Source organism: Platalea leucorodia (assembly GCF_965183815.1).
Source record: "Platalea leucorodia genome assembly, chromosome: 1".
Taxonomy (NCBI): Eukaryota; Metazoa; Chordata; class Aves; order Pelecaniformes; family Threskiornithidae; genus Platalea; species Platalea leucorodia.
Genome location: NC_138823.1, coordinates 91,907,673 through 91,919,328, shown reverse-complemented (window position 1 = coordinate 91,919,328; position 11,656 = coordinate 91,907,673). Strand labels below are relative to the sequence as shown.

Below are 11,656 nucleotides of genomic sequence, written 5' to 3'. Positions count from 1 at the left end.
TCAGGGCAACAGATGCATATCAGCAAAGACCCCCAGAGGTCTGCAGGGTCTCACCTGCCATTGTTTTTGGTGGAAGTTAGTCCCCTCAGGACCTTCAAAGATATGACTCCAATGACTCCAGTTAACCCCCTGGTATTAAAATGTGTTAGAGCCCATTGAAGGTCCACAGAGGGAAGGAAACTGGTAAAAGCACTGAATCACTGTTACTAAAGGCTTCTCGTGGGCTTGCAAGGTCAAGAATCAAAACAGAACTCGTGTCTCCAAATTCACAATAACCACCATGCTGTTCTCTGGTGTTAGAAGTATGCATATTAGAGGTTGCGTGTTTCCATTTAGAAATCTCTTCCCGGTTTCTTTCAGACCTGAAGCACCAAGAGGAATTCTCAAGTAAAATGCTCCCATTTTTTGAGGGTAGATAATTGAATTCTCTGTATATTGTGATCAACTAGTAACATAGTCCTTACTGGAAACTATCATCATGTGATCCAGAAGGGCAATCCAGACATTGATTTAGTTTTTTATTTTGACTTTATGGCCTAAGTGAATCTGTTCATTTCCATTCCTATCATTTATTGGAGGTCAAGGGTGAACACTGACACTGTCAGTGAACACACAAGAGTGAACACACAGACTGACTCTGGAGGTATTGCAGGCATTTGACACTGGTTTTATAGTGCTTTATTCTGAACAGTAATTAGGTAAACCAGTACTGAACATATGCAGCAGGCAGTCTTTAGACAGAAATGAAATCTGATTACCATGATTTCATATGGAATTTGGAGACTGGTAATTACAATGTTAATCTCACTCAAGTTGAAGTCCTTATTTCGTTCTCATGCCTCAGACATTAAGTAATTGTATGGAGTCTCCTTAATGCTGAATCCAGAACTAGAAATGGCAGATAATCTGTGCATGAAAAGTGTGGCATTTCCAGTATTAATTCAACTGTTTTCTGTCCTAGAATTGCATAATGTTCTTTTTCTCAGGATATATACAACAGAGCTCCTCGTAGCTGCAGTGAACTGGTCCCCTCTTCCATGTTTGAAGGGCAATGAGTCAAAAAATCCCACACAGCAGAGTCCAACCTCCCCAATCTATGAACTGACGTAGCTCACACTGAAGAGTCTTCTGGGTATACGTTTTGTCACCATGATTATTGCCTCTTGCACATAGGTCTCAGTGCAGCTGCTGTTTCACAGATGCAAACTCTGATGCTAGCCTGAATTGTCTAGCTACGCTGCAGAACTTGGGTGCTGTTTCACTGGGCTTTGGCAGGGTCCAGTAGGGTGCCCTGGACCACCAGAGTGTAGCCAGGTACAAGGGGAGGGCTGTCACACCACATGTCCACATTTTCCCCTTCTAGGCAGTAGGAATCCACAGAGCGTGGGTCACAAGGGAGGGTGGTTTGGCTAGGGAGCAGGAATGTAGCTCTTCCTCCCAGAGCCCTTTCCAACTCCTGGTCTATCTAAAACAGGCTCTCAGTTCACTTCGTTTTGGGAAAAAGGTGTCACAGAGGAACAAAATATACTTGTTGCTGAGGCTGGGATACTTCTCGGTAAAATACGATGTGTTCTTCACAGTGGGAATCCTTCAGCTTTAGGGGATGAAACATAAGGAGATAAACTAGCTCTGCTGCATATGTAGAGTACATTGTATTACCCAGCTGATATACGAACCTCTTAGATTTCCTTTCAAGGGTGATTGATAGTCAGGATGCCAAGCTTTACAGGAACATGCACCACCATAAATGTAATTGTGCTTTTTCATAATGAATACACCCTGCTTAAGGGGAACAGAATCGGCCTGAAAGAATCACATTGCGAGTTTTGTTATGCCTAAACAAAAAGATAAATGGATGGTCAGCTTTAAATTCATCTTTGTGTTGCAGAATCCGATATCCTGGTACCTCTCGGGAGTCGCCACCTTGTTCATTTACTTCCAAAGAGACTTTATGGATAATCTTTGATAAAATGACACCTTTTGTCTCACACATCTCAGAGAAATCTGATGTGCTCTCATTGAAGACATTTGTCATTCCCAGGCTTTCCAGAAGTGGCTTCAGGTCATAATCACCTTCCACGCTAAACTTTGGAAGAAATACATTCACTTTGGTGTTGGCCATCATGCTGGGATTGGTCCACTGTAGTAATGTCTCGGGGTTGAGTGCCTTTTCCAGCTGAAGACATAAAGGAACAAAGGAAATTAATGAGCAGTCCAAGGAAAGAGAGAAAAAATAAAGACCATTCCTGAACTTCCCACTCCTATCAAGCCCCCAAAAAACAAAGTCCAAAAGGCAACCTTTGCTTTTGAATTCACAACTGTAGAATTCAGGGTTAACGTACTCTCGGTTATATTGATGCAAGTATGATTTAATCCCTCGGACAGGCCTCTGCAGCAACTCCACTGTATGTGCATGCTCTATTAGCCCCTTACAAGCTTTTGACAGGCAACCACCTCAACCACCATATGAAGGAACGTGAGAAAGATAGTCCCTACCCAGGTTGCACCCAGCCAACTGGCAGATCCAAAAGTCTCGATTCCTGACCCTACAGAGTAACGAAATTGCTGGTATTTGGGACAGAAAAAGACTCCAAATCCAGAGCCTGATCTCAATCAAACATGCAGCTGTTTGAGCAATTTTTTAAAAACTGGGAAATGAGGAGGCAGAATCTGGGCCCACAAAAAATTGGTATCAGGAAAGGCCTCACTTGCATTTTAAGATATATGTGTTCTGTAATTTACTCCTACGTATAAAAGTACCTTACAGCTGCAAAGACAGATTCCTCCTGCCTTTAAAATGTATGGCCAGTTGCAGCAAATTACAAAGGAGACTTGCGTGATCATCTGTCTCTTAATCTTTAAACTTTGAAGAGAGGTGAAAATATGTTCTAAAATTTTCATAGAGAAACAACATAACAAATAGTTGTTCTTTAGGAAATACCTTATTAATTTTCAAATCTATGTGCAATTGTAATAAAAAGTGGTTCATTTTCAGGCACCTCTGCTCAAAATTAAAACCTAGAGAAGTGTAAGAAAGACCTTAGTAAAATAAATCACGGATACACGTCAACTGAATAAAACGAGGACACCAGAGTAAATAATATCAGCACTACTGAGTACTCAGTAAATATGATTTTAAGCACTTTTTACTATAGCAAGAACAAAAATCTTAAGATAAAAATTATTTTGGGGGTCCAGATTTTCAAATTGATGCAGATTCCTAAAGCGCATCATGGGCACCTTCTGCACTTTACACTGTCTTCTGTGCACACCCTATCTAAAACCAAGTCTTGTTCGCAAGCTCACACTGGGCCAGTGGAAACAATGACGTCACAAATACAAGATCAGGAACAGAGAAACAGAATGAGAAGGTAAATTCACAGGAAAGTTACTTTTTGTTTCCTCCTATATAGTATCTAAATAACAAAAACCTTCCATAAGCATATGGGATTATAAGCAGGCTGTTTCCAAGGGAAGCATCATACCAATTCTATTTTTTTCTCTCACCTTCTCCAAGCCAGTGGTCTCATCTTCAATCTCTTTGGGCAGCAGAATGAGCATACTTATATGTTTGTTAAGGCATGGAAGCTCAAGGATGGCAACATTTAATTCTTTTACATAGCCCAGGCAAAAAGTAGCTTCCAGATTCATCATTTGCACTGGTTTAGTTTCAGTCTGCAAAACACAACGGAAACAATCTAGCATTCCTTTTAATTTACAAATAAGATGGCAAGAGAAGAAAGCTTGTAAGCTTGCATGGAAGTGGTACATTGAGTTACCATCAGAGAGTTTGTTGGCTTTCATAGGTATTGAAACGAGCTCTAAGAGACCCTGTTGGCTTTTTACAGTAGGCAGCTTTCCAACGAAAAGTGGAACAGAATTCTACTTAATACAATAGCAACATATTGGGGATGTGCCTTAAAAGAAAAATTTACTAATATCAGTAGGCTTTCGTGCCTGTTTCACTGAGTGCTACAAACTATACTGTCTACAGGGCATCGTAATGCCAGTAAGTGTCAAGCACTGAGCACCTCTCAACAGTGAAAGTCAAGCTGATCACACAAATAATTGATATTTTGGTTCAGGAGCTGAAACAGAGTAAGAAGACATTTCAGGCTTACCTAAAGCCCTTTGTCTTTGCTTTTCATGAACGAAACAAAAGAAAAAAATCTCTTTATTTTATAGGGAAGATTTACAAACTGTTCTGTTCACCTGGAAACTCATTTAATGTTCAGATTCAGTAGAAAAATGTAACTTCAGGAAAAAAAAAAACCTTGAGATGTCTCACTTAAAAATTTTAGTGTTGATGACTGTATAATTTTACAAACTTTTTTAGCTGAAACTGTTGGCTGATGTGGTAATTTATGAATATTATCTGTGCACCTGAAACTCCACCTTTTCTCTTTCACATATATATATATATATATATATGTATTTGGAGTATAATCTCTTTATCTCACAAATGTTGCCCAGCTTTATATCTTGGTTTAAAACTGACTGTCTGATCACGATATTCATCACTGGTCACAGATTCCTGAAGGCAACAGCCACAGGTGCTTCACCCACTTGGACCTCGTGGCTAAGCAGGGCTGATATGCAGAGGGCTGCAGTCCTGAGCCTGACTGAAAAGAGGGAGATTGATGGGGCACCATCCCTGAAGAGGAAAGCGCAGGGCCAGCACCTAAGGGGTATACTCAAAGAGACCCCATGGGTGTAGATGTTTCACTAGCTCTGTGAACACGAGAAACGCAATGTTTTGTGCTTTACCCCTGCTGGTTTTGGGATGCAGCCTCTGGTACAGGCTGCAGTCTCTTGGAAGAGGCTACCCATGAGAATGTGCATCTCCTTGTAGGCAATGGCTGCTTCTGATCACTTGTACTCAGCTCCTGTTGTCTAAATATACTAACAGGACAGTGTTTTCACGCTGGGCCTTTGAAAGATGGATGTGAAAGCACCAGCAAAATTTTAAAACAACATGACAAGCAAACTGGTTTAGGGACTCTTGCAGCAGCATACAGGTTTAGACAGAGTCTAAGAATGCCATGGTAATAATAAACATTTCTCATTTTCTCTTGCTGGGATTTCCTTAGCTCAAAGTTTGCATTTTCTTAGTGGAAACAGTACTCCTTTTTTTTTTCAGAACATACCTTGTTGACTTTAAAAGGACATTCTTTGATCTCTGCCTCTGGGAACTTCTTCATCCAGTTTGTGACAAAATAAGCTGCATTAACTAGGAGGATCTGAGTCTGATCGCTTACACTATCGTCATTCAAAATATTCTCCATTTTGCCTGTAAACAGGTTTAAGATGGTTGTTAATACAACAATACATTATCAGTATATCAATTGCTTCAGCTTAATATGGAAACATTTCATTGAATTAAATAATTTGTGTCCTGCACCTCACAGGTAAAAGTTTTTAATTCTAATGGAAAATTCCAAACAGAAGGACTTACTTAAAATTGCAGCTTAATGTTTGAAATGGGATTTGGGATCAAGGCAGATCTTCCAGATGACATGTTTTCTTGGCTTATATAGCATGGAATCAAAAATATGTCTACTGCTTCTGTTCAGTACGTTAAAGAAGGTACTGAATTTTCAGTGAAATTCAACAGGTGTAAGCGAAAAAGCATTTGTCATTTGGAAAGCAAGACTTGAAGGGAAGTTCCAGATTAGCAGCTACTCATTTCTAGACTGATACATGAGAATAAAACAACTAGAATAACAAAAAATGCTGCTCTGATTATAGTTCATAATCAAATACTGCTACAGACTTCAAAAAGAATATGGAAATATTGTGTGCCCCCTTGCTCTGTTTTAGACCTGTTCAAGCACCGCCATAAAAGACACTGAATTCAGAGCGCTGAGGAGGCAAGTCCTGCCTTCGTGCACAAATTGCACAGGCAGGGCAAGGTGCTTCCACATGGGCACCTGTGTCAGTCTGGGAAGGACCAGACTCATGCACCCATGTTTTCATATTTTTACCACATGAGGGCAACAGGCAGCAACCGACCCCAAAGCTACCCATGCACAGGCTGCAAACAGGCCCTGTTATGGGTGCTGCAGGCTCGCATGGGCCAGGGCTGGACCTCTGTCCCCACAGACTGGACAGGGTCTGCCCAGGGACCCTCACGGTCACCGATGTGCATCTCCTGAGACTCTGTCCAGCGGCTGGTGGCTCAGCGGTACTGCGGGAAAAGTGCTCACAGCCCCATTTCCACAGGAAGGCAAACAAGAGACACACGTCTGCTTGTGTCACCCTTGCTGGCACAAGCAGCTGAGTCGAGCTAAGCTGAACTATTAATTAACAGCCTGAAATTCAGAGTCCAGCAAGTACTTCCCATTACAATAAAACTTTTAAAGGAAGCCAGGGCCTGCGTTTGATGTATTGATGTCAGATGTTTGTGAAGATCCACAGCCAGGAGCTGTCGTTCCCCCAGACTGTCCTGCTGTAATCAAATGTGAGCAGCTTTCCCCAAGGCTAACGCAAAGTCAGTCTCACTTTTCCACCTTCAGAAATGCTGCAGTAGTAAAGTTAGTGATTTCAAAACAGGCTGACATTGCTAATCCTCATGAATCCAAATAGTAGGCCTAGTCCCATTGCTTTCACTATGTATTTACTTCTAAAAGCATTAGTAAATAGGTGTCACAAGGACAAAGACCTCTTTCTCCAAAGAGGCAAACAGCATCCCCAAGGTTAAGCTGTACTCACCATCAGTTAGCTCTGAAAGGGATTTGTTGATCTTCTGTCTGGTTTCCTCAGTTTTTTCTTTGAACTCCACTAATTCCAGTTCAGATGGAAAAGGCCTCTTTGTGGAGTTGACAAAGTCCTGAAAGACACAAGGTACCAAAGTCATCTTTGGTTAAATGCCATCCACTCAATGGCTCTTTACAGAATGTGCAACATCAGCTTCACCACGGGGTATTTAGGGAGTTTATTATGATGGACACCTATTAAATAACAGCGGGTGACAACCAGGATGCACAGCTGCATTCGGCACATCACTCCCAAGATTGTCCTCAGTCCAGTGGTGTTATATCAGCAGCTAAAGTAACTTTGGTACCGCAGTAGTGACCACATTGCCAGAGCTTGAAAGGATAGAACAACCCTAAGTCCAGGCCTGGGTAAGAGAGAGGACTGAGATAAAGGCCACAGGCTGCTCACATCATGTCTGGCCTCACCAGATGAGACGTTTATTGCTCTGGATGGGTCGTGACTTTTTCTGTAGCAGAGGCTGAACAGCAGGCAATCTGATTAGAGCATCATTTAACCATTTTGAGTTTTCTGAAACATCGCTTTTAGGCTGATGTTGTCCTTGCTTGGGGCCCTATTCAAAGGCAACTTTGGGAAAAAAAAAAACACAAACCACAACATTTTTCTCAGCTATTCATAAGGTGCATAAGTTATAAGGCCAAACACCACCTTCCTCACTTGTGTTGTTTCAATAGCCATGCTTCTGCCTCCTCAGACAGATCAAGAAAGCTACAGCTTATGCAGTAATTACTTGGGTGTGTGAACTGGACACACAGTTGCACCACCAACTTTTTTTAAAACTCCTTTTTGCTCATACTTACAATGCAAAGACCTTGATGTGGCATAGAAGTTATGTTGCACTCAAAACCTACTGAGCTACTGACCTAAAGCATATTAATGAAAGAATTAGAAGTGTTGTAATAGTTGCATAGCTTGGGGTCAAGCAGCACAGTCATCCATCCTCCTACAAACTTCTATGGCAGCAGAAAATATTATGTTGTTCATCATCTGAGTCTAGTTAAGTAACAGCCAAAAGTGAGAGAATTTATTTTAAATAACATTGCAGTCTGACACCATAACCTGTCAACATGCTGGCCAAGCAATGCATAGCACCAGGGCTTTTCTGCAGTACTTACTGTGGTAGGATTAAGAGACTTGTCCACAAAGAGCCGTTTGACCATTTTCAGTGCAAAGAAAGAGCTGAGTTTGGAAACATCTGAAGTTACTGTTTGAAACCCGAAAGAAACATCTTTGACATCTTGTAAATGGAGTACCTGTTAAATGAACATAATAAAATACTCAGCATCTTTTTTATTATTATCTGAACATTCCTAACAGCTTAGCAAAAAATAATGCTAGTTTGTGATCAGAGCTGTGGCTTTTCATATTTAAGCTAACAACACAGCCTCTTGATGTTGCTACTCAAAAATCATTTATTTATTTGACAATCTCACATAAATCTAAAAACCTGATCCTACCAGAGCTTTAACCAAGCACATTTCTTTCCTGTGAGCAGTCCAAAGAAACCAGTAGAGCTGTTCATGCTGATGATGTGGCTTAGTCGATTAAAGATCTGTAGTATGGAGTCATAATGTTTGCACCAAACTTACATTCCTGACCGAAAAAATGGAGCTTTTAAGCCAGATAAATGAGGGTCCCAGTTAGTCTCCTTTCTCGAAGTGGGCTACACCTTTAAAAATGCTTAACAGATCAGCAAGTTTTCTGATTGCTGTGACTGATACATGACATCACATGATATTTCAGCAAAAACTGATCAGATATAACTATGTCTGTTTTGGTAGGCAAAGTATGAGCTGGAGGTAGGGCTGCTGACCCACACATGGCCACCTCCCAGCTCCTGGGAATGACAAGTCCAGTTCTAGGAAGTGCTGGGGTGACCTAAAACTCGCTGCTTTTAGGCACCAGAGGTGAGAGGTTACTGCTGGTTTTGTTTGAAAACAACCCTGTAAATATGAATTGCACTTCTAATGCCTGCTTATTACAGGGTCTTTGATGGTGGCTGTTTCATTACAGGCAGCCTGCCCATCCCTCCTCACCTGTCTCAAATTCCCGCATGAGGCATAGCAGGAGCTAGCGACCTTCTTTTCCCTTTGTCCCTCTACTCCTGCTCTTTCTCCATGAACACATCATATCTTCAGAGACACAGCAAATTGCTGCCCTACCTTTGCCACCCCTCCGTGTCTTCCCCCCTCATTGCTCAGTGGGAGCAGAAGGAAATAAGCTCCCAGGGACACAGCACCAACACAGCTCTCATAGCCAAACTCCGCAGTCATTTCCTCAGAAACAACTTTCTCAACTTATTTCCTTTTCCTCCAACAGTTTTCTTTCTTAGCATGTTAAGTGCAGAAAGCTTCTGTGCCTGGAAACTACGTTTGGGGAGAAAGCTACGCTACTGGAACTCTTCTAGCTGGGAGAGCTTTTGGCACAAGTTTGTTAACTGATATTCCAGAGTAAGACTGCCAATCTGGCTCCTTTTGTATCTAGTATTTAAAACCCAAGCATGAAGTCAGGGGCAGGCAGAAGCTAGAATAGACATGGAAAATAGGAGATAGATACTACATTTTAAATCATACCAAGTAGTCCTTAGTATCTGTAGTCAGCACTTTTTATATACCACTTGAGAAATATGAAACATAAACGCGCTTGTGTAACAGAGCTCCATTTGCGGATATGTACATTAACTTATGGGATGGTTCAAAGCAAATTGCAGACACAAGTAAAAACAAAATTAAGGGCAGGTTAATATTTTGAACTCTCCCATTAGAAAGACAATGTTTGAATTTTGAAATGGTGAGGAAGCTGCAGAATGTCATTTGATTTTTTTTTTTTAAATCTGGAGTTAATTTTAATATTTTTTTTAAAAAACAACGCTGTTTGGAAAAATCTTCAATGCCTAGAAGATCTTCATGCATATACTGCTGTGCAGCTCTGAGAATAGCACAAGACTCATTGTAATCTGTGGCATGAGTGGGGGCATGGGAGGCTGCGCTCGGAGCTACCTTCAGTAAATGAGGAGTGTAGGGAAGAATTCCCAAAGGAGGGAAAATATATTCAAATATATAGAATGTCCCTCAGGTGATAATCAGCACATAAATGCATACCGAATTTGCTTCTCATCCACCTTTAAGTAACGGCAGAAACTGTGGGCAGCCTCACTGGGATAAAAAGGAACTATGCAAATCTCTGCTTACATGGAGGCAGCAGAAGAGGCTGCAAGGCTGCCTCCCTACACCACAGAAAGGAGCTTGATAAACTGATTGCATGACTGCCATGCTGCACCGTGGTGTTGGAAACCCCTTGAACACCATGAGCTGCTTGTAAGGAGAAACATGGTTTAAGTTGTGCCCTCTTCTACTACATCCGCCTCCTCTTAGCAGTATTGCAGGAGAAAGGGGAAATGTTAGTGACAGGGCTGCTAAGCACACTTGCTGTTGACAGAAAATGGCAAAATTATTTCCAATTCTATAAAGCTTAGGCATTCCTGAATAATGAAAAAACAATTATCCAAAAAATGCAGTGATCTTGACTGTGACTTGCAGCCACAATCAACACTATGCTAAAAGGAGACAAGGCTTTAATGCAACTGCTGAGGACTCTGCCATGTCCCCTTCCACCTTGTACATGCTTGAGAAAGCTTTTTCTTTATGCCAGATTTTCAACCCCTTTTGCTGTGTGGGGCCATGGAGTGTGGAACCATTCAGGAATTTCAGATGGATGGTTTGCAGCCTGGCTTACAAGAGAATCAGATGTCCAGTAGAATATTAACAAGAATAAATAAGAAAGCCACCTCCAACAGCTGTATAATTTTGCAGCCACAGAAGAGGATGCTGACAGCTTACCTGTTTCATCTGGTCTGCAGTATCACCTTTCGTAGCTTTATATGCCAGAGCCAGAGACGTTGAGGTACACAGTGGGGCAAAAATAATATTGGCTGTTTTGTCCTTCTCACACAGTTTTTTGAACATATCAACTGCAAAGGCAGTGTTCGCTAGTTGCAGAGCGTCCATTGTCATCCTGAAACAGAAAAGGGCAAAGAAAGACGACTCAGAGTGTAATTCTAGCTCCTGCTGTGGTGGGGCTGGGTCAGAGCAATGCAGGAGGCTGGATGCCAGTATGAGGACTGGGCAGCTTGAACATTAAGGGAGAGGAGAGGAGGGCCTGACCAGGCCCAATCAGCTTCAGAGCACATTGGCAGCTCCTGAGGAGTGGGGAAGGTCTCATCCATGTCCAACCAAGGAAACGCGAGTGCTTCAGCAACAGCCATCATCTTCAAGTGACAGCTGGCAATGCCACCTGTTACATGGAGCCAGTATTACCAGAAGTGCTTGGGAAATCTGGGTAGGTCAGGGTGACCCATCATATTGAGTCAAATTGGATCACATATGAATTTAATCTGTTTTTAATTGATACTCTTAAAATGTGCCAATTTATAAGGTACTTTGCCTCCGCTCTGGGCTCTCCAGGCTCTCAGACGGGCCTTTAATAGTCTCATAATCTTTCCTGTCTCTTGCTTCATGGCTAATTGTTTATTAAAGCTTTAGCTTTGGTACGTGTTCTTCCTCTAAGGGATGATTCCCCATTCTCCCCAGCCTTGCTAGAAGTCTCCAGAAAGCTGTCTGGTCCTGTAGGTTGAGATTGTCCTAGAAACTTAAAGGAGGCCTCCTAAATAAATACTTTTGTGTGTCCACTCATCACTTACAGTGTTTTAACTGCAAATATTTTCTAGCTGTTGTTAATGACTGCAATTGCCACAGGGCTGTTAGATGATCTGTGCAGTCAGGAATGGGAAGGGTGGTGCCCAAGGGACAGTTGCTGCAGTCCATGCTCTGGGAAAGCCAGAGAGTATTCCCATCTTTCAGACTGCTTTCACATACCTGAAATT

The 11,656-nt window shown here is 41.8% G+C and overlaps 1 protein-coding gene across 1 annotated transcript; it reads right to left on the bottom strand.

Annotated features, from left to right (window-relative positions):
* Positions 1-1,783: 1,783 nt before the first annotated feature.
* On the bottom strand, positions 1,784-10,787 carry SERPINB5 (serpin family B member 5; the record flags this gene model as incomplete). The annotated part of the gene is made up of 6 exons (XM_082306301.1): positions 1,784-2,176; positions 3,508-3,675; positions 5,148-5,290; positions 6,712-6,829; positions 7,890-8,027; positions 10,614-10,787. The coding sequence occupies 6 exons, from the start codon at positions 10,785-10,787 to the stop codon at positions 1,784-1,786; spliced, it is 1,134 nt and encodes a 377-aa protein (XP_082162427.1).
* Positions 10,788-11,656: the final 869 nt, after the last annotated feature.